The sequence below is a fragment of the Hemitrygon akajei genome, chromosome 15 (genome assembly GCF_048418815.1).
Source record: "Hemitrygon akajei chromosome 15, sHemAka1.3, whole genome shotgun sequence".
Classification (NCBI taxonomy): domain Eukaryota; kingdom Metazoa; phylum Chordata; class Chondrichthyes; order Myliobatiformes; family Dasyatidae; genus Hemitrygon; species Hemitrygon akajei.
The window spans coordinates 28979219-29004693 of record NC_133138.1 but is presented as its reverse complement, the minus strand read 5'-3'; the positions used below and the strand labels follow the sequence as shown (position 1 = coordinate 29004693).

The 25475-nt window shown below is 41.7% G+C and overlaps 1 protein-coding gene across 10 annotated transcripts in view; it reads left to right on the top strand.

Annotated features, from left to right (window-relative positions):
- LOC140739238 (prolyl 4-hydroxylase subunit alpha-2-like) overlaps positions 1-21784 on the top strand; it is a 146976-nt gene extending 125192 nt beyond the window's left edge. For 9 of the 10 annotated variants that reach the window (XM_073067348.1, XM_073067346.1, XM_073067349.1 and 6 more), the window contains 3 exons: positions 10480-10548; positions 14181-14277; positions 18315-21784. In XM_073067348.1, the coding sequence (XP_072923449.1) occupies positions 10480-10548; positions 14181-14277; positions 18315-18385 (237 nt within the window). In that variant the 3' untranslated portion in view covers positions 18386-21784. The remainder of the gene's footprint in view (positions 1-10479; positions 10549-14180; positions 14278-18314) is intronic. The other variant, XM_073067343.1, reaches the window with a different exon arrangement.
- The last annotated feature ends 3691 nt before the right edge of the window (positions 21785-25475 follow it).

The following is a 25475-nucleotide window of genomic DNA, read 5'->3' as shown; positions in this document are numbered from 1 at the left end:
AGATACTTTATTCATCCCCATGGGGAAATTCAACATTTTTTCCAATGTCCCATACACTTATTGTAGCAAAACTAATTACATACAATACTTAATTCAGTAAAAATATGATATGCATCTAAAATCACCCTCTCAAAAAGCATTAATAATAGCTTTTAAAAAGTTCTTAAGTAGTTTACTTAAATACATTGAGTCCTAACCCCGGCACTTTAACATATCTTACTCCTGGCGGTTGAATTGTAAAGCCGAATGGCACTGAGGAGTATTGATCTCTTCATCCTGTCTGAGGAGCATTGCATCGATAGCAACCTGTCGCTGAAACTGCTTCTCTGTCTCTGGATGGTGCTATGTAGAGGATGTTCAGGGTTTTCCATAATTGACCGTAGCCTACTCAGCGCCCTTCGCTCTGCTACCGATGTTATACTCTCCAGTACTTTGCCCACGACAGAGCCCGCCTTCCTTACCAGCTTATTAAGACGTGAGGCGTCCCTCTTCTTAATGCTGCCTCCCCAACACGCCACCACAAAGAAGAGGGCGCTCTCCACAACTGACCTATAGAACATCTTCAGCATCTCACTACAAACACTGAATGACGCCAACCTTCTAAGGAAGTACAGTCGACTCTGTGCCTTCCTGCACAAGGCATCTGTGTTGGCAGTCCAGTCTAGCTTCTCGTCTAACTGTACTCCCAGATACTTGTAGGTCTTAACCTGCTCCACACATTCTCCATTAATGATCACTGGCTCCATATGAGGCCTAGATCTCCTAAAGTCCACCACCATCTCCTTGGTCTTGGTGATATTGAGACGCAGGTAGTTTGAGTTGCACCATATCACAAAGTCCTGTATCAGTTTCCTATACTCTTCCTCCTGTCCATTCCTGACACACCTCACTATGGCCGTGTCATCAGCGAACTTCTGCACATGGCAGGACTCCGAGTTATATTGGAAGTCTGATGTGTACAGGGTGAACAGGACCGGAGAGAGCACGGTCCCCTGCGGCGCTCCTGTGCTGCTGACCACCGTGTCAGACCTACAGTCTCCCAACCGCACATACTGAGGTCTATCTGTCAAGTAGTCCACTATCCAATCCACCATGTGAGAGTCTACTCCCATCTCCGTTAGTTTGTGCCTTAAGATCTTGGGCTGGATGGTGTTAAAGGCACTAGAGAAGTCCAGGAGTGTAATCCTCACAGCACCACTGACCCCATCCAGGTGAGAGAGGGATTTGTGCAGCAAATACGTGATAGCATCCTCCACTCCCACCTTCTCCTTATACGCAAACTGCAGGTTTGAAAATGAGGAATAAGGAGCTGACAGAGGCAATATCACTCTTACAGAAGTTGAAAATTATCCTCTAGAATTGTCCTTAATGACTTTCCTTTGGATATATTCCTGCTGAATTTGGGTGCATTGTAATTTTAAGTTGGAGCTGATCTGATTGAAAGGTGCAAGATAAAGCATAGGAGTAGTAACCTAGCTAATCTTTACCAGAGTTAATACAACACACAAGCTCCTTCCCATCTCCCTCTGGATCCTTTAAATGCCCATATGCAAGTGTCGTTGACCAATAACGCTGAACCAACAAATTTACAGGAACTTTAAGAAGCAATCAATCGCTTTGCATTTATTAATTGCAGCTGAACAGATTTAAAACAAAGATACGAGCGCTTTAGTTTCTTTTCCTGGAAGTTCAATGTAACCACTTGAAAAATGATGTGACAGTACTTATTCTGCAGAAATATCAAAATGACTGGTGATACCTTGGCTGTTTAAAACTTGCAACTGGTTAGAGTACTGATTAAAATCAAGTTGCTGCAAATTCAACAGCTCAGCCTTTTTTCAAGTTTGCCGATGGCTTGATCTACATTTCCCTGACTCATACATGGAAAGGACCAACAAGATGTTCTGCAGGAGTTGTCTGTGGTAAACTTCATACATGACATATAGCTTCCTTTCCCCCCCCATCCCAGCTTCAAAGATCCTTTTGTGTGAACAAAATGTCATATGAAAGCTCAGGCTAGAAATTGGCAGTCAGTTCAATCACAGTAACCAGCAATAGGGCTTGATGGCCTTTTTGTTGCAACCATGTGCGTTTTCCAATTAAGTCAGTCGATGCTGATGATGCATAGAAATCCTCTATACATAAACTACAAAGTAAATTTATTATCTAATTATGTCTATATCACCAGATATGTCCCTCAGATTCATTTTCTTGCGGGCATAATCAATAAATCCAGTAACCACAATCAAATCAATGAAGGATGCATCAACGTGGCAGACAACCAGTGTGCAAAAGACAACATACAATGCAAATACAAAAGAAAAAAATAAATAAAGAAGCAATAAATATCGAGAAAATGAGATGAAGGGTGCTTGAAAATGAGTCCGTAGGTTGCGGGAACAGTTCCGTGATGGGGCAAGTGAAGTTAAGAAGCTATCCCCTCTGGTCTAAGAGTCTTGATAGCCTAATGGTTGAGGGGTAATAATTGTTCCTGAACCTGGTGGTGAGAGTCCTGAGCCTCCTGTACCTTCTTCCTGATTGCAGTAGCAAGAAGAGAACATGGCCTGGGGTCCCTGATAATGGATGCTTCTTTCCCGAGGCAGCACTCTGCGTAGATATGCTCAATTGTGTGGATGGACTGGACTGTATTCACTACTTCTTGTAGGATTTTCCATTCCAGGCCATTGGTGTTTCAAAACCAGGCTGTGATACAGCCAGTCAGTTATACTCTCCACCACATATCTATGCTGGTGGAAATCAGCAGGTCAGGAAGCACCTATGGAGAGGAATAAAGAGCCAGCGTTTCAGGTTAAGACCCTTCATCATGACTCAAAAGGAAGGAGTAAGAAGCCACAATACGAAGGTGGAGGGAGGAGAAGGAGTTTTCCAATCATGATGAAAGGTCTCAGCCCAAAGGGACGACTCTTTATTCCTCTCCATAAATACTGCCTGACCTGCTGAGTTCCTCCAGCATTTTTGTGTGTGTTAACCTTGATTTCCAGCATCTGCAGAATCTCTTGTGTTTAAGAAATCCTCTGCAATTGTGTTATTCATATGTGCAATTGAAGTGGTGTAACATGCAATGCTACAAGGTCATTTTATTTGGAGAGATGAAGGACCAGATCACAGATATAAAAGAAAGTGGAAGAGATTTAAAGGATATGATGAAGATCTTTCAGTGTGTTGTTGCAGCTCATTGCATGTTGATAATGGTTGAGGCAGGTATAGTTGGGGCATTCAGGAAGGAACTGAACAAATAAGTGGTGAAGAGGCATTCAAAAAGCTACAAGAAGAAGGAGTTTGTGAGTTACTTGAGTATAGAGTTAGCATAAACATGAATAGTGTCTTCTGTGATGTGTCACAGTATTATGAACTGGGAAAGCCAATCAAGGTTCAAAGTAAATCTATTATCTAAGTTCATATATATTACCATATACTACCTTGAGATTCACTTACTTGCAGTGTTTACAGGGAAAAAGGAATGCAATAACATTTTATGAAAAGAAAATGACAAAAAAAAGATTGACAAACACCTATGTGCAAAAGAAGACAAACTGTGCGGTTAAAAATAACACTGAGAACATGAGCTGTAAAGTGTCCTTAAAAGTGAGTCTGTAGGTCGGAGAATCCATTCAGAGTAGTAGTGATAAAGTTATCCACACCGGTTCAGGAGTCTAATGGTTGTAGAGTCATAAGCAATGAAAGTGATCCTGGCTTCATGTAACCCTGATTGGGGTGGGGAGGTGCTAAACAGGTGCTATATCTTAACCAAGGGTGATCTGAAGGCTAGTGGAGGGAAAGAGCGCTTTATACTTCCTTTGGTAGAGATATATCTCCACCCCGCCGCTCATTTAAAAGTCACTTGGTTAGTTACATAAGTAGGAAAGCTGTAGACAATGTGAGCCAAGTGCAGGTAAATGGGACTAGCTCAGTTGGCCTACTTGGTCAACACGGACAAACTGGACTGAAAAAGTCCTGTTTTCATGCCATATCAATTATTCTGACTCTATTAAACAGCTGGAAATAGGGTTTAGCTGTGGTAGTTCCCAGTAGAGAACACTGAAATAATTGGCTTGATTGGTATTCCCTGTAAACAACTAACAAGGACTCAGAATGTCTCCTTATGTGCTGCAGCCTGGAAATTAAATTGTATAATGCAGTGTTGTTTTCAGCACGCGGAATTAAAAATTAATTTCTACATGCTCAGTAGTGTAGTGGTTAGCGCAACGCTTTACAGTAGCAGCAACCTGAGTTCAATTCCCACCACGGTCAGTAAGGAGCTTGTAAGCTTGTACTTTTTCCCCATGATCACATGGGTTTCCTCTCGGTGCTCAGGTTTCCTCCCATAGTCCAAAGCCATTCCGGTAGGTTGGTTAATTGGTCATTGTAAATTCTGTTGTGATAAGGCTAGGGTTAAATCAGGGATTGCCCGGCAGCGTGACTCAATAGACGGGAGTGGTCTATTCTGTGCTGTCAATCAATAAATAGCTAAATAGAAAATAAATAATCAGTTACATTTTATGAAATGCAATTTCAACAGTTTCCTGCTGGTGGATTGTCAGTAGGAAAATTCAACCATGCACTCATCATTGTCAATTACTCTTGGAATCTATACATGGTCTCTGTGGTTCTCCGATTGCAGGGGAGTGCAAAGGGTCAATTCTATTTGATTAATTTGAGTTTTTCAAAAGGTAACTCTGTGTATCAATAGTGGTGATGCAGTTCTGATGGAATTCAGTAAATATGTTGATATGATCTCACATGGAAAACTAGTCGAAAAGATAAGGACTGAGGGATTCAGGAGGTATAATCAGCCCTGATGAAGGGTTTCAGCCCAAAATGTCAACTATACTCTTTTCCATAGATGCTGCCTGGCCTGTTGAGTTCCTCCAGCATTTTGTGTGTGTTGCTTGGATTTCCAGCATTTGCTTGAAGCATGCAAGGTGTGTGCCTTCATTGTAGACTACAAGAGTTAAGAAATTATGATACTTCAATGTTGTTTCAACACACACAAAGTGCTGGAGGACAGCCAGGCAGCATCTATTGAGAAAAGTACAGTTGACATTTCAGGCTGAAACTCTTTGGTAGGGCTCATATGTTCACCCATTGCTAGAGTAATGTCTGTAGTTTTGATCAGCAAGACATAGAAAGGACTAGATTGCAGGAGAGAAGGTACAGAGGAGGTTCACCAGGGTGTTTCCTCAATGGACCCAGTTACAAAAGAGACTAGATAGGCTGAGTTTGTTTTCTTTGGAGAGGAGAAAGCTGGAGGTGGGGGGGGGGGGGTGCAAATTCTGACTAAGGGATACAAAAGTATGAGGGCACAGGATAGACTTCTCTCCTGAGAAGTGCTGTCTGTAACCAGCTGGCACTTGATTAAGGTAAGGCTCAGGAGATTTAGACGGACTTGCGGAGGAAGCTTTTAACCCGGAGAGTCATTAGAATCTGGAACAGCCTGCCTGACGGGGTAGCAAATCCAGAAGTCTCACATCTCAAGGGCTTATCTAATTACATTTTCATTGTCATGTCATAGAGCTGGGGCCAAAGGCAATTGAACTGATATTGTCAGTTTCTTGATTGCTGGCACAGACACTGTAAGCTAAAGAGCCTGTTTCCCTGGTATAAGACTCTGCATCACAAGGTTCTGTTGCATTGATATAAGGGACTCTAATGAAAGCCATATTGAGATGGCTGTAGACAATCTGTCTGTATGTACTGCTGGTTTTTGGTTTATTGTTAATCATCATAAGAGTTGTTCTATGACTGATAATAGGGCCAAGAATAGACAATATTGTAATGGAGCACCGAAATCATGATACAAACTGCTGTCTGGTTTCCTTTTTGTTAGTGCAGTTAAGATGTTTATCTTTCTTGAAAATCAGTGCCAACCCTGCACCAGGTACTTCAAAGGGTAGTACTCAGAAATGCCTCTTCCTCCACGTACAAACATCCCCACTATTGAAATTAGGAGAATGTGGGGGTGGATAGCATGGGTAATTGAGGTTTAGCAGCTTTCTGGTTGCAATGAAGCTTATTTTCCCTTCGTGTTGCTGAGCTGGTTATACATGCCAAACAGTAGGCAGAATTGAGCATTTATGTTTGATGTTAAGTGGCTACTGCCAGGTACACACAGAAACTTACTTCATTTTGACAGCTTCAAGGATGAAGGGTTTACATGGGTGGTCTAATTCAGAGCAGGCTAGAAAATAGAGGTGTTAAAAGGTTTATGGGATTAGGATAAATGAGGGGAATATTTACCAATGAATGATGGATGAAGTTTCAGATTAGCAACCTTAAATCTGAAATGTTATCCTTTATTCGTTGATAAATATTCTCGTTATTTATCCTAATCCCAGCAAGACTTTGAACAACTTGCTGAAGCAGTGGCTGGAAATTGAATCTTCTACTGAACTCTTCAGTGGACACAAGATTAATAAGCAGTTCTCAGGAGAACTGAATAAATACTTTGGTGAAATAATTACAGGATTATGGAGACATTAAAGGAGCAAAGAGCAAATAAGGCAGGCCTTTGAAAGGAGGGCAAATGGTATGTTGGCCTTTTGAATATGAGGATTTGAATACAGGAGGAAGGAAGGTTTATCGCAATTGCATTTAGCTTTAACAAGACCACACTAGGAGTATTGTGTGCAGTTTCTGTTTCCAAACTAAAGAAAGATCTATTTACCATTAAGAGACTCCAACACTGATTTACTTGTCTGGATCTAGGGACGGTGGTTTTGCTCTCTGAGGGGAGTTCAAAATTCAAAGTGAATTTATTATCAAAGTAGTTAATATAGGTCACCATTTATTACTTTGACATTCATTTTCTTGCAAACATCTACAGGAAAATCAAGAAATGCAATAGAATTTATGAAAACTATAAATAACAAAGACTGACAAACAACCAATCTGCAAAAGCAGACAAATCATGCAAATAATAAAGCAAATAAACAAGTAATACTGAGCACATGAGTTGTAGAGTCTTTGAAGGTGAGTCTACAGGTTGTGGAATTGGTTCAGAGATGAGGTGAGTAAGGTTATCCACACTGGTTCAGGAGCCTGATGGTTGAAGGGTAATAACTGTTCCTGAACCTGGTGGTGTGGGACCTGATGCTTGATGTACCTCCTGCCCAATGGTAGCAGCAAGAAGAGAGGATAGCCTGGATAGTGGGACCCTTGATGGTAAATGCTTCTTTCTTGTGGCAGTGCTCCTGAGGAGTTCTTAGTGAAACAAACAAAATTCTTGGAGAGCGTTCTTGGCTAGATGCAAGAAGAAATTTTCCCCCAGTTAAGGAGGAGTTCAAGGAGTGGCCACTGATTGAGATTAGGTCCATAAAACATAGGAGCAGAAAAAGGCTATTCAGCCCATCAAGTCTGCTCTGCCATTCCATCATACCTGATCCCAGATCCCACTCAACTCTATACACCTGCCTTCTCGCCACATCCTTTGATAGACCAGGACACTATCAACTTCTGCCTTAAATATATACACAGACTTGGCCTCCATCGCAGTCTGTGGCAGAGCATTCCACAGATTGACTACTCTCCAGCTTAAAAAATCCTCCTTACCTCTGTTCTAAAGTGTTGCCCCTCAAATTTGAGGTTGTGCCCTCTAATTCTGGATACTTCCACCATAGGAAACATCCTCTCCACATCCACCTTAACTAATCCTTTCAACATTCAGTGTGTTATTGCAGACTAGGTTGCTTAGGATAGAGCTGAGGTGAAATTGTGTCACTTAAAAGTGGTGAGCCTTTGGCACAGGATTTGCTTTGTAAGGCTGTAGAAGCTGAGTCTAAATGTTTATTGAGAACAGAGATTGGTAGCTTTCTGGATGCTTTAAAAAGGATATGTGGATATGGTGATAGAGCTGCAAATGCATCTAGGGTAGATTAGACATGGACTAGGAAAATGAAGTAGGCATGAAGGGTCTGGCCTAGAAGGGGTATGGAGGGCTAAGATTCCAGTGCAGATCAATGGGAGTAGGCAGTTTCAATGGTTTTGGCATGGGCTAGATAAGCCGAAAGGCCTGTTCCTGTGCTGTACTTCTCTATGACCAATTCCTACTTTTATTCTTTGGGTTCTTATCATCTTATGATAGACCCAGCTCAGACTCGCTGGACTGAACAGTGTTTCCCTTGTTGTGCAACTTCATAACTCCAACTATTGTCTTTACTATCCTACACTAAAAATAAACTTCAGATAGGTTTGTCAGTGACTTTGGCAGTTTGCCAACACTGAAGTGTTCCCACAACCAATGGTCGCACTTTCAAGATTATCTCATGTTCTTGATACTTATTACTTGTTTATTTTTTTTTTCTTTTTGTATTTGCACAGTTGTCTTTAGCCTTGTTCGCCTTGTGTGCAGGTCTTATTGATTCTATTATACTTATTGGATTTTCTGAGTATACCCGCAAGAAAATGAATCGCAGGGTTATATATGGTGACGCGTATGTACTTTGATAATAAATTTACTTCGAATTTTGAACTTTAAAATCTCCAGACACTTTGAAACTCCCTTGAGATTAAGGTCAATGAGTCACGTTAAACAGCTTACTATGAAATCACCAGGGATGTTTGAGGCTTAGCAAGTTGGAACTGCTCACTGAATAGTTGTGTTCTTAGTGGGTACATATTTTAAGGTGTTGCTTATTAGTCAACTCATTGACAGATTTATCATTACATTGTCCACTTATTAAGAGTGTTAACAGTAATTGCTGGCAAGTCATAATAGCAATAGAAACAGAATTGCAAGGTTCCTGCTCAGAGTTGGCAAGAATTCAGATTTGTGAAGGAAAATGGGAAAAAGGCATGTGGTACCTGGTGACTCAGGAGATTTTGCAGATGCTGGAAATGTTAAACGACACGTACAAAATGCTTGAGGAACTCAGCAGTTCAGACAGCCTCTGCGGAGGGAAGTAGTCAACATCTCGGTCTGAGACCCTGGAAAGGAAGTGGGGGCAGAAGTCAGAATAAAAAAATGTGAGGGGTGGGGAAGGAGTACAGTCTGGCAGGGTGAAAAGTGAGACCAGAAAAGAGGAAAGGTGAGTGAGTGGGGAAGAGGCATCCATCATTAAGGACCTCCATTACACAGAACATGGTCTCTTCTCATTGCTACCATCAAGGAGGAGGCACCGGGGCCTGAAGAGGCACACTCAGTGTTTCAGGAACAGCTTCTTCCCATTTTCCCGCAGATTTTTGAATGGGCAATGAACCCATGTACACTAACAGGCTATTTTTTTTCTTTTTTACTCTCTTTTTGAACTGCTTACTTCATGATATATATATTCTTATTGGAATTTATATATTTTAATTATTATTATGTACTACACTGTACTGCTGCCACAAAACAACAAATTTCATGACATATGCCAGTGCATTCTGATTCTGGAGAAGGAGGAATCTGATAGGAGACAAAATAAAGGGAAGGAGGTGGGGAACAAGGGGACAGTGATGAGCAGGTCAAGAGGATGGGGGACTGGAACAGAAGAGATGTGAGGGCCACCAGGATGAGGGTAACCAAGTTCAGAGAGAGAAAGATATGAACAGATACCAGAATTTAGAGGAATCGATGATCATATCATCACTGTCTGCTCAGCAAGCATTGATATCTGTGGCCCTCCTGAGGTTTTCAACAGATTCTATTTTTGCTGTAATTTCTGATTGTTTGCAAGATACCATTTGACAATTCTAATTTTATCATTTTACCCATTGCGTACGTTTGCTCATTGATATTTGAGGTAAGATGAAAGATGATAGATCGAGTGGATAGCCAGAGACTTTTTCTCAGGTGGAAATAACTAGTGAAAGGGGGCATAATTTTAAAGAGATCGGAGGAAGGTTTGGTGGGATGCCAGAGTTAAGTTCATTACACGGAGAGTGGTGGGGGTGTGGAATGCCCGGCAAGATGTGATGATAGAGGCAGATACGTTCGGGCATTTATGAATCTCATATGGATGATTGAAAAATGGAGAGCTATGAAGGAGGGAAGGGTTACATTGATCTTAGAGTAGGTTAAAACTTTAGCACAACATCATGGGTCAAATGACCTGTACCGTACTGTGCTGTACTGTTCTATGTTCTGTGTTCTATGCTGCATGCAATCAACATTTGAAAGAGAAATTGGAGCTTTTCTCAGTCAAGAGCTTTTATCAAGCTGCAATCCTTTTTGGGTTGAGGGACGGAAAGGCGGGAGGTCGAATCGTGTTACCTTAAGTCAATTATTTAATGTTGGCACGTTACTGCTCTGTCACCATCCCTTGCTTTCTGTGTCCTATACACTGCTTTGTGGCCATGTTGGTTGTGGCTTCAGTCCATGTAACTGCTGCGATGTGCTGCATCAGCTGCCAGCATTTAACACAAGAGTGATTTCTTCCAACACCATTTCCATTGTTCCATCTGTGTTAATTTAACATGAAAGCACCCTCTCTAAAAATGTGAGACAGTATTTATGAATCTGTTTGCAATTCTCTATACTAGATGAGTGATGTCACAGCAGGCGGAGCCACAGTGTTTCCTGACTTTGGAGCTGCGATATATCCAAAGAAGGTAACTGGACAAGTTTCTCTTTGCCGATTATTATTTGTATTTCTGGGTTATGTGAGAAATCATTTGGTCAGTGGTGCAATGGGCTCCCAACTGTACAAGGAATTGGCTTAACATTAATTATTTATCCGTTAATAACAGCAATAAAACTCCTGTTCTGACCTTGTTTTAAGCCTGGTAAAACCCTTATCATTGAAATAGCCATTGATACAGAACCTCCCTTTTATAAATACATAATGATCTAAAGATGAACTATTTGTCACACGTGCATTGAAGCATACAGTGAAATGCGTTGCTTTGAGTCAACGGTCAATATAATCAGAGGATTGCGCTGGGCGCAGCCTGTAAGAGTCAGCACGCTCCTAGCACCAATATCGCATGCCTGTGACTGACTAACCCTAACCGTACATCTTTTTGGAACATGGGAGGGAACCAGAATCCCCACAGGAAATGCAAGCAGGTCATGAGGAGAATGTAAAACTCCTTAACGACAGCGGCGGGAGTCGTACCCCGATCGGTGATTGCTGGCACTGAAAATCGATTGCACCATGCTGCCCCACCAGAGCAGCATTGCACTATTTTCTTAATTTCAGAGTACCAATGATTTGCAATATTCAAGTTAAGATTAGAATATCATCGTATACACCAAGCTGCAATGAAATTCTTTGTTTGTATGAAGTTCACAGAGTAAACAATGTATTGAATTGAATTGACTTTATTTCTTACATCCTTCATATACATGATGAGTAAAAATCTTTATGTTATGTCTCCATCTAAAGGTGCAACGTGCAATCATAGTAACTTATAATCATTTATAATAAATAGAACAGTCAATGTAACATAGAAATACACTCAAATCAGCGAGAGTTAATCAGTCTGATGGCCTGGTGGAAGAAGCTGTCCTGGAGCCTGTTGGTCCTGGCTTTTATGCTGCAGTAGTGTTTCCTGGATGGTAGCAGCTGGAATAGATTGTGGTTGGGGTGACTCATGTCCCCAATGATCCTACAGACCCTTTTTACGAACCCGTCTTTGTAAATGCCCTGAATCATGGGAAGTTCACAACTACAGATGCGCTGGGCTGTCCGCACCACTCTCTGCAGAGTCCTGCAATTAAGAGAGATACAGTTTCTATACCAGGCAGTGATGCAGCCAGTCAGGATGCTCTCAATTGTGCACCTGTAGAAAGTTCTTAGGATTTGGGGGCCCATTCCAAACTTCCTCAACTCTCTGAGGTGAAAGAGATGCTGTCGTGCCTTTTTCACCACACGGTATGTACAGACCACGTGAGGTCCTTGTGGATGCTGAGGAACTTAAAGCTGTTTACTCTCACAACGCCAGATCCATTGATGTCAATAGGGGTTAGCCCGTCTCCATTCCTCCTGTAATCCACTACCAGCTCTTTTATTTTTGCAACATTGAGGGAGATGTTGTTTTCTTGTCACCATTGTGTTAGAGAGATGACTTTTTCCCTGAAGGTCACCTCATTATTGTTTGAGATTAGGCCAATCAATGTAGTGTCGTTGGCAAATTTAATTAACAGATTAGAGCTATGGGTGGTGACCCAGTCCTGAGTATATAGGGAGTAAAGGAGGGGACTTAGTACACAGCCCTGAGGGGCTCCTGTGTTGAGAGTCAGAGGGTTGGAGTTGAGGGAGCGCTCTCTTACCACCTGCCAGTGATCTGACAGGAAGTCCAGGATCCAGCTGCACAAGGCAGGGTCAAGACTGAGGTGTCTAAGTTTCTTGTCAAGCTTGGATGGAATTATGGTGTTGAATGCTGAACTGTAGTCCAAGAACAGCATTCTCACGTAAGCATCCTTCTTCTCCAGATGTGTAAGAACAGTACGTAGAGCAGTGGCTATTGTGTTGTCTATTGATCGGTTGTGTCGGTAGGCGAATTGTAGGGGGCCCAGTTTGAGTGGTAGCAAGCTGCAGATGTAATCCTTGACCACCCTCTCAAAGCATTTGCTTATTATTGATGTGAGTGCGATAGGACACCAGTTGTTCAGGCATGTTTCCTTGGTCTTTTTTGGTACAGGGACAATGGTGGATAATTTGAAGCAGGAGAGCACTCTACACTGGGAGAGGGAGAGATTGAAAATGTCTGTAAATACACCTGCCAGTTGTACTGTGCTTATCCTGAGTACTCGCCCTGGGATGCCGTCTGGTCCTGCAGCCTTGCGACTGTCCACTCGTTGGAAACATCTGCGTACCTCAGCCTCAGAGATGACGAGGTTGCAGGTTGTAGCAGTGGCTTTATTGGAGGCTCAGAGTCAGCGACATCGAACCAAGCAAAAAGTGATGAAGCTCATCTGGGAGAGAGGCTGCGAAGTTGGCAGCACCACTACCTTTGGCTTTGAAGTCTGTGATGGTATGCAGCCCTCGCCACAAGACATGTGTGCCATTCGTTGTGAATGTACAGCAGCAAACACAAATCAAAATGATGCACAGATTGTGGTGCGGTCGGAAGTAATGCATGAAGAAATGCGAAAGTGATGACAATGGAGTAATCAAGCAGGGAAGAATTAAGAGACGAAGACCGAGGCAGCACTACCAGGAAGAGGATGTGAAAGAACTGGTTGATTCTAAAGTCTAGTAGCAGTGGAGACAAAGTTGTCTGTTTATCTGGGCTTTTGAGCTCTCATATCTTCTCCCAGAGGCAGAAGAGAGAAGAGGGAATGGCCAGGCATCCTGAACCATACTATTAGTCTGCCCGAATTAACACATTGCAATTAACGGATACAGTGAGCTCCATGTAAAGGTAAATGAGAGGATTTTTTTTCCCGATAAGATGCTGGCGTGTTTGATTGCAGCAGCTTCTACGGGTTCAACAAAAGGTGCTATTGTCCTTTATAAACATTTTTTATGATCACAAGATCCTGCTAGACTTTACGAACTTAAAGTACTGCAGGTATACTCCATCAGCGAGTTGCTCGTTGGCTGAGAAAATGAAGGAACTGCTTCAATGTGCTGTTGCCTGCATCGAATGAGTCATTTGGTCTCATAAACGAGTGATTGTCTTGGTCGCATAAATGAGTGACTGTCCTTTCGCTTTTCTTGTGATCACCAAGACCCTTTGGACATTGTTAATGTGTAATGCCACAAGTTTGACTTGTTGGTGAGGGAGCTGCGTGGCCTCAGCCATACTGAGGACTAGGCCTCAGGCCGTGGTGTTGTATGTGTACAGCCACCGGGAGAGAGGTGTTGAAACCAGTGTGCTCCACTAGGGGCGGTGTGGCACAGCATCCAGGGTGAAGTCAGTGCTGCTCTCCTGTGTTCTCTTGGAAGAATACGATCCATACTGCAGATACTGCGGCATTCATGGCTAGGGTCTGGACTATTTTTTTGTGTGTGGCTCGATCTCACTGAAACCTTTACTTGCTTGCGTGTACGTGCTATGAGACTGTTGGTACTGTGATTAGCACCTTGGCCCCTGGGGTAATGCTGTTTCATTTGGCTGAATTCACGGGTGTTCATGTATGGCTTTTAAACTTGAATTGAATTGAATAAAATTGTGGATATGTTGATATATGGAGAGAGGAAAACAGAACACACATTCCAGGTTGGTAACTTTTTATCAGAACAGTCTTACCTAATAAATAACATATCTAAGAGGATTTTTTAATCTATTTCCAGGGAACAGCAGTATTTTGGTATAACCTTTTTAGAAGCGGTGAAGGTGATTATAGAACACGGCATGCGGCCTGTCCGGTGTTAGTAGGAAGTAAATGGGGTAAGAACCTTGCACCATGTTCTACTCTTGACAGCCAAGTGGCTTTTGTTAGTGGAGAAACAATAAGGCTCTGCATCCACCTTGCTCTGCTCCTTACATTTTGTTGGAACCTGGCATATCTTTTAGAAGAAACCTCCTTTAACAAATTTTGATTTGCAAAACATGCCTGTGCTTGAGAATGAAATATTGTTATTCACTCTTGTCACTCAGTGAGTTGGTTTGATTGTTTATTTATAATTTTTATCATTTACAAGATACAACACAGAATAGGCCCTTCCAGCCCTTCAAGCTCTGCTACGCAGCAATCCTCAATTTAACCCTAGTGTAATCATGGGACAATTTACAATGATCAATTAGCTTACTGTGCCAACCCAGAGGAAATACACTTGGTTATGGGGAGAACATACAGACTTCTTACAGGCAGCGACAGGATTTGAACCTGGGTCACTGGCACTGTAAAGTGTTGTGCTAAGCACCAACTACCCTACTGTGCCACCTTGTCCCTCGGTAATAGGTAGGAACCCCAATACCTGGGGGAATTAAAATATTTGGCTGGGTGGTTTCTCACAGTAGTCACTTGTGAATGAGATTCACGTCTTTTACCAAGACATAAACACGCCCCTATAATGGCCACCATATCCCAAGTTAAGCCTCCCAAGTGGCTTGTAACTAGCATACACTCACAACTGAGTGCTGCAAAGCTGCTGTGCTCACTACAGAGCCTAAAAGAACTTCTCTACAAATAATTTCTCAGGAGAGGTTTATCTAATCCGAATCTCAGTGTGAATATTTGCCAAGGTTACTGCAAAGGGCAGGGTTTCTAGCTGGCCAGGTTGTTTTTACCACAGCACACAATCTGGAAGAACTCAGTGGGCCAGTCGCCATTCGTAGGAAGAAAGCAACTGTCGATGTTTCCGGCCAAAATCCTGCATCAGGACTGAGAGTGGAGAGGGGAGATAGCCAGCACAGAGAGGAGACTGGGAGCAGCGAGAAAGGATTCTGAGCTGATTGGTGGGCTGAGGAGGGGTGTAAGCTAACAGGCACGTAATGCCAGGTAGTGGAGGGGACTATATACCATATCTCTATCTCTCATGATTTTATATATCCCCATCACCTCTCAGCCTCCTTTGATTCAGAGAAGACAGACCAAGCCAATACATTCTCCTCTTGTAATTCAAGACTTCTAATCTATGCAATATTCCCATGAAGACGAAAAGATGTGCAGATGCTGGAAATCCAAGCAACTTGCACAAAATGCTGGAGGAACTCAGCAGGCCGGGCAGCATCTGTGGAAGAGATTGGAAGCTGAGGCCCTTCTTCATGATTGGGGAAAAAAGATGAGAAGTAGAGCAAGAAGGTGGGGGAGGATGAGAAGAAGTGTGAGGTGATAGGTGAAACCAGGAGAGAGGCAGGGGAAGAGATGGCAAGTTGATAGGTAAAAGAGCTAAAGGGCTGGAGAATCAGGGGTCTGATAGGAGAGGATAGAATGTCATGGAAGAAAGGGAAGGGGAGGAGTACCAGAGAAATATGATGGGCAGGTACCTCTCCCCTTCCCCTCTCCCCATTTCACCTATCAAATACCACCTTATACTTCTTCCTCCCCTCCCACCCCTTCTTGCTCTGATTTTTCTTTTTTTTTCTATTCCCAATGAAGGGCCTTGGCCTGAAACATCAACTGTTCACTCTTCTCTGTAGATGCTGCCTGGCCTGCCGAGTGCCTCCAGCATTTTGTGTGTGGTGCTAATATCCCTGTGAACCTTTTCTGTACCCTTTCTAAAGCTTAATTGCATCTGTCCTGCACTGTGGCAACCAGAACTATACATGATACTCCAAATGCAGTTTCAGCAGCTTGCGCAACTTCAACGTGACATCATCCCAACTTATACACAAAGCCTCAGCCAATGACAGCAAGCATTCCATCCACCTTTCTCACCACCCTGTTTACCTATGTTTTAACTTTTAGGTAACTATGTATATGTAGTAGGTCCCCCTGTTCTACAAGCCGCTGAGCCCTACCACTTACTGTGTATAGTACTGTACAAAAGTCATAGACACATATATACTGCTAGGGTGACTAAGAATTTTGCACAGCCCTGTATATCCTACCCTGTTTTAATTTCTCAGAATGCTCTTGTCTAAGTTAAATTCCGGCTGCCTGCTGTCCTAATTGATCTATATGTCTTGTTGGAAGCTTAAAGAGCCTTCATCACTATCTGCAATATCTCTAAGTTTCTTGCCATATGCAAACTTGCTGATCTCAACCTAATAGGGAACTCATGAAAACAACAGATGACTCAGCTCAGTTCTCTGTGGCGCACCGCTTGTCGCGTGCCTTCAATCTGATAAGCAGTCCTTCACTACCATGTTTTGCCTCCTCTCACCAGGGTAATCTGCCAGCTGATTGATGAGAAAGATGTGAACAATGCCATCTTTTCTGTCCTCGTCAATCCCCACGATCGTCTCAAATTTGTAAGACATGATTTCTCACATGCAAAGCCAGGTTGACACCTCCTGGTCAATCCCTGCCTTTCCAAGTGCAAATAAATCCTATCCCTCAGAATCCCTTCCAATAACTAGCCCACTGTTCATGCTTACTGCCCTGCAGTTCACTGGCTTATCCCTGCAGCTTTTAAAGACACAAAATTATCCTTCCTCCATACTTAAACTACCTTACCTGTGGCTAATGAAGATACAAATGTCTCTCGTGAGTTGCAAACAATCCCCCCCTCCCCTTACTTTATCTTGGATAAACCTGATCAGGCCCTTTATGCATGTCAAGACCCTCAGTGTGACCTGCTTTGTAATGTTAAATATAAAAGATACTGCAGATGCTGGAAATTCAGAACAACACACAAAATGCTGGAGGTAGTCAACAGGGCAGGCAGCATCTATGGAAAGGAAAGCACAGTCGATGTTTTGGGCCGATGAAGACTCAGCCAGAAACGCTGACTATGTATTCCTCTCCATAGGTGCGGCCTGGCCTGCCGAGTTCCTCCATCATTTTCTGTGTTTCTTTGTAATGCTCCAGAATGTCACTGTTCCCTCCCCTAGACACAGTGCTTCCATATCCTTTACCATGGTAAATAGTGTAGAAAAGTATTAAGACCTCACTCATTTCCTTTGGCTTCATCTGTACATTACTACATTAATTCTTTAGAGGATCTCTCATTTCCTCTAGAATATTTTAGGATTCTGCTTTACCATATCTGTCAGGGATAACTCTTAGCTCTTTACTTCCTTTCGAAATTGCTTCTTAAGTGTCCTTCTACATTGCTTACACGCTAAAGGCTCACTTGATCCCAGTTACTCAACACATTCGTTTGAGAAACTGAGTCAATGTTTCAGTTTGAAGAAGGGTCTTTGAACTAAAATATTGACTTTCTCTTTCTACAGATGAGGCTTGGCCTGCTGATTGTTTCCAAATTTTTCTGGATTTTAAAATGTTTTAAATTTAATTATGTGTTTTTATTTTTTAATATATTTGTTTATACTTTTATTTTTATTTTATTTATTTTACTTTTTATTTTAGATTTTGTATTTATATTTTTAAATTAAGTTATTTTTACTTAATTTGAAAATTACTTTTACTTCTATTTTTAAATTTTAGATTTTTAAACTATTTTGTAAATATTTAATATTTTTACTTATTTCTCATTGCAATTTATAGGTTTCATATCTTGCACTGTTATGCTGCTGCAAGGCAGCAAATTTCATGACATATGCGAGTGACATTAAACTTGATTCTGATTCTGATTTTAGAGTTCTAACATCAGCAGATTTCGAAAATTGATTTCTAATAGGTAGGAATCCTGGCTTGCAGTAGTGAATTCACCCACTCATCCATCTGAGGCTGAAGACCACTTAGAAACAATAGAAAAAAAAAGTGTATTTAGGTGCAGCATAAGAAGGAAATGTGATGGGATGAGAGTGATGAATTTTCTGTTTACCTGGGGTGGCTCCATGAGCAGTAATTTGATTTTGTATATAATATAAACGTACTTAAGATGTTTTTTAACCCTTCCTTTCATTTTGTTCAGTTTCCAATAAATGGATCCACGAGAGAGGGCAGGAGTTCAAGAGGCCATGTGGACTGACAGAAGTGGATTAAACCTGTGGACCATTCTATTCCCCCAATTTAATTCCTTCCTTTCTTTTATCAGGACAAGCAAAGTGTCAATGATTTGATTTTCTCTTTTGAGTGCTAATCATCTTCAGCATTCCATTGACCCTTTCAACCCAGTGTTGGCCTTATTCTGTATTATTTCTTCTCTTTTCTGAACCCAGGCGTACTATGATATTCAATGATGATGAAGAAAAACTTGTGGTATCTCTTAGTGGTGGTCTACTGTGTACGGGAAGATAATTCATTCTCAGTGTCAACAAGTAAGAACACTTGGGTACAGTAACCCAGAGAAGAGGACAACCCTTTTGCTTTGGGGAAAATAGTGAATGAAAATATTGAAGTAACCACCCTTCACCCTTTCTTCCTACCAACATAATTTGCAACAGAGTGCAGTTTGGTCTTGTTGTTCCACCACATGGAGACAGATGCATAAGACTGCATCCTGGTTCCAATACTGGTTTCTTTCCAAGCCAGCCTCCTTGTTCTGTGACCATTCTAATTTAACATATCTAGTTTCATGAGAATAGTTTTGTCTTACCATTCTGTTAGGTCATATGGCATTCTCCAGCAGGCTTACATTCAGTTTTTCCACGTCAATCTCCAATTTTATTCATCACCTCAAGGTATTGATTGGTTGCAAATGTCAAGAGTTCCCTTTAAAATTAATCTAAATTGCTAGTAGAAAAGTAAGTCACAAATACAATACGGCCAACCAATTTGATATAAAATAAGAAGTGCAGCAAATGCTAAGCAAGTTAGGGAATATCTGTGCAGAGAGAAGCAGAGTTAATATTTTGGTCAGGACTGTCAGGAAAGGTCATCAGCTTTCTATGCTGACTGTCTCTCTCCACAGATGCTGCCTGACTGCTGACTATTCCCACCATTTGCCATATTGTGTGCTTCAGAACAAATTTGTTATTTTTGTTGACACTGCTTTTCTGACAACCACCGTGAAATAAGTCCTGATTCATAGACGAACATGCAGCTAGCAAAGAGGAAGACCATCCAATTTTTATAGCACTCATCTTCCATGAATAAGTAGGGAAATAATGATTGTAATCACTGAGTGTATTAAATAATTCATTAAACAAAATTGTTGAGGTGGAAGTGCATCTTTGGCTGCATCAAGTGGAATGTGACTGAATTTTGGAAGTGGATTCTAAAATTTATTTGACATACTTTATATGCAGAGTATAAACAGTCTACAGGTACGGAATTGTAAATTCCTCCCATTTTTGTTGCAACTGACTAAGAATCAATTAATATTTTGGAGCAAACGCAATACACAGCCCAATGTGTCCACATTCCTTGACTCCAGATCAGGGGTTCCCAATTGTTTTTACATAATGGACCCCTACCATTAACCAAATGGTCCATAGCCCCCAGGTTGGGATGCTCTAGATGCACCAACTGGAAATGTAAGATCAGGCATATTCTCCAAAACCTGTGTTTAATTTAAGAATTGAACTTTAGGAGAGCTGGCAGTGGAATTAAATTAGCAAACTGTTGAGCTATGAAATCCAGGTAATTTGTGTGCTGAAGCACACATAAAATGTTGGATGAATTCAGCAGGTCAGGCAGCATCTACGGAGAGGAATGAACAGTCAACGTTTCAGGTCAAGACTCTTCATGAGGATTGCAGAATTCACCAGATCTGATGAAGGGACTTGACCAGAAATGTCCAATTTCCATTTTCCTTCATAGATGCTGCCTGACCCACTAAGTTCATAGAATATAGAACGCTACAGCAGAGTACATACCCTTCGACCCACCTAACCTTTCATTCTTCTATCATTGGGTTTAGCTGCCTCCAATGTATCTGCCTCTACCACTTCCTCTGACAGGAAGTTCCATGCACCCACCACTCTCTGTGTAAAGAACTTACCTCTGATATCCCCCTATACTTTCCTTCAATCACTTTAAAATATGCCCCTTTGTATGCCCCCTTTTAACATGCTTCACATTGTGCCTGATTTGAAGTTTCTGCAGTCTCTTAACTTAGTTACTGGCCTGATCTTCCTGTGATGATGTCTGTTTTGGAATCTTAAATGTTAGATTAGTCCTTGTTAATTTTTGGATCACCGTAACGAAGTCAGCTTTAACTGTTTCAATCAGGTGGGGGGAGCCATTAGCTTCAAATCCCGCTTGATTATCCAGCCATCGAAATAATTATAAAACAGAGGTTGAGAGAGAAGCTGAAGGGAACTCCTACACCAGAGAAGTGGTGTTCCAAAAGAATTGATGCTGGGAGCAGTTAAAAGTTTACTTCCAGTGAATTGAATTAGTACTGGGGGAGTTAAGGATATATCTCTCCATGTGACCCTGTGTGTTTCTCCTGGGAACTCAGGATTCCACCCACATCCCAAAGTCATGCAGCTAGATTAATTGGCAGTTGTGAAACAGCCTTATTTGGCAGGAGAGAAGTGTCAAAATGAATCACAGGGAGTTAAGAGGCAGGTGTTTGAGAAAATAAGTTGTAGGGGCACAGACGAATAAGGAGAGGAAGGATCGGTTTGCTGTCCTGGGAGCTGGCATGGACTGCAGAAGCCAATAGTGTCCTCCTATTTTACAAGATAACAGTGGAAATCAAAAATAAAACTCTGCAGATACTGGAAATCTAAAAGCAAAAGTAAAGTACTGGAAATACTTAGCAGGTCGGGCAGCATCTTTAGGAAAAGAAACAGACACAATCTTTCAAGTCGCAGATCTGACAAAACATCTCCCACCTGAAAAGTTGATCCTGTTTCTCTTCTCGCAGGTATGGCCTTCCCTGCTGAGTATGTCATCTTAAGATAACAAGGGGATATACCAAACTCAATGTGGTTTCTGTTTTTGCTAGAGCTTGATTCCTTCCATTAAACAGCCCTTGAAGGACTTAATTCCTACCACATTAATATGAAGAATAACAAAAAGTGATGCATGAATTCTTGACGGGAAGATCCTCAAATGCTTCTTCACATCCACCTGAATGCCATTTAAGCTGCTAGTGATGAAAATTGACAGAGACCAAAAATTGACAGGCACCTAAAATTGTCCCTCTCTCTCTCTCTCTCTCTCTCTCTCTGCATTCACCGAGTCCACTCATAGATTTGTTTGGATGAGGTAAAAGAGTGCTTTCTGTCAAACAGTAAATTTGATAGTGTTTTTGCAAATTCAGGAAATTAGTTCTTGTTTTATATACCTGTTTACCTCTGATGTTCCATGTTGCAAATATTGTTTAAATATAGAGTGATTTTATTTCTCAAATATGTGTCAAATCATAATTTTATTGATTTTAATAGTGTTTTTAAATGGAGTGCGAATCCCACAAAGCAATTAAAGGAAGTTGTCCAACTTTACTGTGCTCAAATCAATGAATAAAATAATGAAATAAGATAACTGAAACGACTTATCTTCGGACTTTTCTTTTATTCTTCACTTATTACAACAATCAATACCTCAAATGTTAAATCCTTGCCTGATTAACGGCATGATTACCCTAATGCATACTACGAAAATTGCTCGGAATATTCTAACACTTAATATCCTTGAGAAAGTAAATCTGGATAATTAATATTGAAAAATAAAGAGATGGCAGGTGAATTACATGAACACTTTATAAAGAGCTTCACTCTAGATGTAAGTAATATCCTGAACGACTTGAATTGGCAGTATTAGCGGAAATGGGCAGAGGATGGTTAATGTGGAATCGATGGACAAAAAGGCCTGTTCCAATACTGTATCTCTCTGACTCAAAATGTATTTGGAGATATCTTGACTTTGCAAGAGAAATATATATATATATTTGTATTTCAAAAGTTCAAACTAAATTTATTGTCAAAGTACATATACAACACAAAGTCACTATATACAATAGATTCATTTTTTTGCAGTCATACTCAATAAATCCATAATAAAATAATAACCATAACAAAATCAATGAAAGACTGCACCAACTTGAGCATTCAATCAGTGTGCAAAAGTTAACCAATTGTACAAGTGCAAAATGAAAGAATAAATAAATAAATAACAGATTAATATAAATTAGATTAGATTCAACTTTATTGTCATTGTGCCGAGTACAGATACAAAACCAATGAAATGCAGTTAGCATCTAACCAGAAGTACAGAAGAGTAGTGTTATTTACAAAATAACTACAAATAAAAAGTAAGTGCTACAGCATACAAATATTAAAGTACTGAGACTGTACAATATGGGTGCAATACTGCTGTGATGTGAGGTTCAGCAGAGTCACAGCCTCAGGGAAGAAGCTCTTCCTGAGCCTGCTGGTGTGGGAGCGGAGGCTCCTGTAGCACCTACTGGATGGGGGGAGAGTAAAATAATCCATGGTTAGGGTGAGATGCATCCTTGATAATGCTTTCCGCCCTGCCCAGGCAGCATTTATGGTAAATGTTCTCAATGGTGGACAATTAGATGCCGATATTCCATTGGGCAGTTTTCACCACCCGCTGGAGTGCTTTGTGGTCCGATACAGGACAATTGCCATACCACACTGAGGTGCAGTTGGAGAGTATGCTCTCAATGGTACAGTGGTAAAAGTCCGTCAGTATCCTGGGACAGAAGTGAGCTTTCTTGAAGCTCTGCAGGAAATAAAGGTGCTGTTGTGCCTTTTTGATTAGGATGGGAGAGTTCAGCAACCAGGTGAGATCATTGGAAATGTGGACAAGGAATTTGAAGCTTGATACACGTTCCACTACAGCTCTGTTGATGTAGTTGGGGACATGAGTGGGGTTCCTAGCATGCCTGAAATCCACAATGATCTCCTTGGTCCTCTAGGTGGTAAGGGCCACCACACAGCCAGGTGCTGGACCTCATCCCTGTAGGTCGTCTCATCATCCCCTCTGATCAGGCCAACCACCGTGGTGTCATCTATGAACTTGATTATGGAGTTAGAACCATGTACAGGAATGCAGTCATAGGTGAAAAGGGAGTACAGAAGAGGGCTCAGCACACAGCCTTGAGGCACGCCAGTATTCAGGGTGAGAATGGAAGAGGAGAGGTTGTCTAATATAACAGATTGGGGTCTGTTAGTCAGGATTTCAGATGAGATAGAACCAGTCTCTCAAAGCACTTTGCAATGATGGGGGTGAGTGCAACTGGGCGGAAGTCATTCAGACCCGTGGCAGTGGAATGCTTCGGAACTGGCACGATGGTGGCAATCTTGAAGCTTGTGAGGACAACTGCCTGGGCCAGAGACAGATCGAAAATATCCGTGAAGACCCCAGCCAACTGCCCTGCACAGTCTCTGAGTACACAGCCAGGTATTCCATCCGGACCAGCTGCCTTCCGTACGTTCGCCCTGATCAGGGTGGCGCAAACATCGGAGGTGGAAAGTGAGAGAAGCAGTTCACCAGATGGGAGATCTGCTTTGAGGGTGACCTCCTTGTTCCCTCGGTCAAAGGGAGCATAGAAGTAATTGAGCTCATCAGGGAGGGAAGCAGAGTTGGAAGGCAGCACAGTACTAGGTGGTTTGAAGTCTGTATGCCATGCCACGTGTGCCGGGGGTCCGAGGAGTTGAAATACTCCTCGATCCTCTGTTTGTATATGTGTTTAGCCTGCAAGATTCCCCTCCTCAGGTTGGTCCTGGCTGAGCTGTAAGCCTTCCAGTCTCCAGATCTGAAGGCTGAATCTCTGGCTTTGAACAGGATGTGAACTTCTCTGTCCATCCATGGTTTCTGATCGGGGAAAACTTTTAAAGAACGTGAAGAAGAGTCCTTGAAAATGAGTCCATATTTCAATGGTGGGGCAAGTGAAGTCGAGTGAAGTTATTCTCTTTGGTTCATGAGCCTGAAGTTTGAGGGGTAGTAAGTGGTATATAAAAGAGAATCTTTGCTGTTTTTCTAGAAAAGCTGCTGCCTCACTGCTCCAGTCAGTCATGGCTCGTATTGCTGTCAATGTGAAGTTTGCATGCTCCTCCTGTGTCTGTGTATGCTGCCCTCGGGGGTTCTGTTTTCCTCTCCATTCCAAAGTTAGCTGGTTCTGTAAATTACTCTTTGTCTGTAAGTGTGTGACAGAAAGTTCAAGTTTCTGTATGAGGGGAGAACATAAACAGTTTAGTGGAGATCGGTGGTTAAAGGCCTGTTACTGTGCTGAGTGACTCTCTGATTCCAGACAAGTAACTGACAATATGATCCAAACCCTCTGGTAATTGAAGAACACTTACAACTTGGAGGTCATGTTTCTAATCAGTTGCTGGGTTTATTCCCTTTCCTGGAAGTCCCAATGTTGCATTTATACCAGGAAATGTTGAAAATGTTCAGTAGGTTATATTGACTGGCTGCAATATGGCCTGGTCAGGAAACATTGAATGGAAAATCCCACAAAAAGTACAGGGTACAGTCCAGTCCATCATGGGTAAAGCCCTGTCCACCATTCAACACATCTACATGGAACATTGTCGCAGGAAGGCTGCATCCAACATCAAGGACCCCCCACCACACAGGACATGCTCTGTTCTCACTGCTGCCACCAGGAAGAAGATACAGGAGCCTTAGGAGTCACACCACCAGGTTCAGGAACCATTATTATCCCTCAATTATCAGGCTTTTGAACCAAAGGACATAACTTCATTCAACTTCACTTGAAATCACCAAAATTATGTTCTCACAAACTATAGACTCACTTTCAAGGACTTTTCCTCTCATGCTCTTGATATTTATTGCTTATTTTATTATTATTATTATTTCTTTCTTTATGCATTTGCAGTTTGTTGCCTTTTGCACATTGGTTGTATGCCTAATTAGGGCAATCTTTCATTGATTCTATTATGGTTATTGGATTTATTGAGGCTGCCCACTAGAAAATGAATCTCAGGGTTGTATGGTGACATCTATGTACTTTGATAATAAATTTACTTTGAACTTTGAGGTTGGACAGTAGCTGTGGAAAGACAAACTGAGCTAACATTTCACATTGAAGATACTTCACCAGAATTGGGAAAGAGTTAAAACAAGTTGATTGTACATGCAGAGATTGTGGTGATTGGATGGATAGGACAAAGGGAATGTCTTTGAAAAGGTGAGATGGAATGGGTAAATGTGGCCAACGCAAATTATGCTTTGTATATGTTTTATG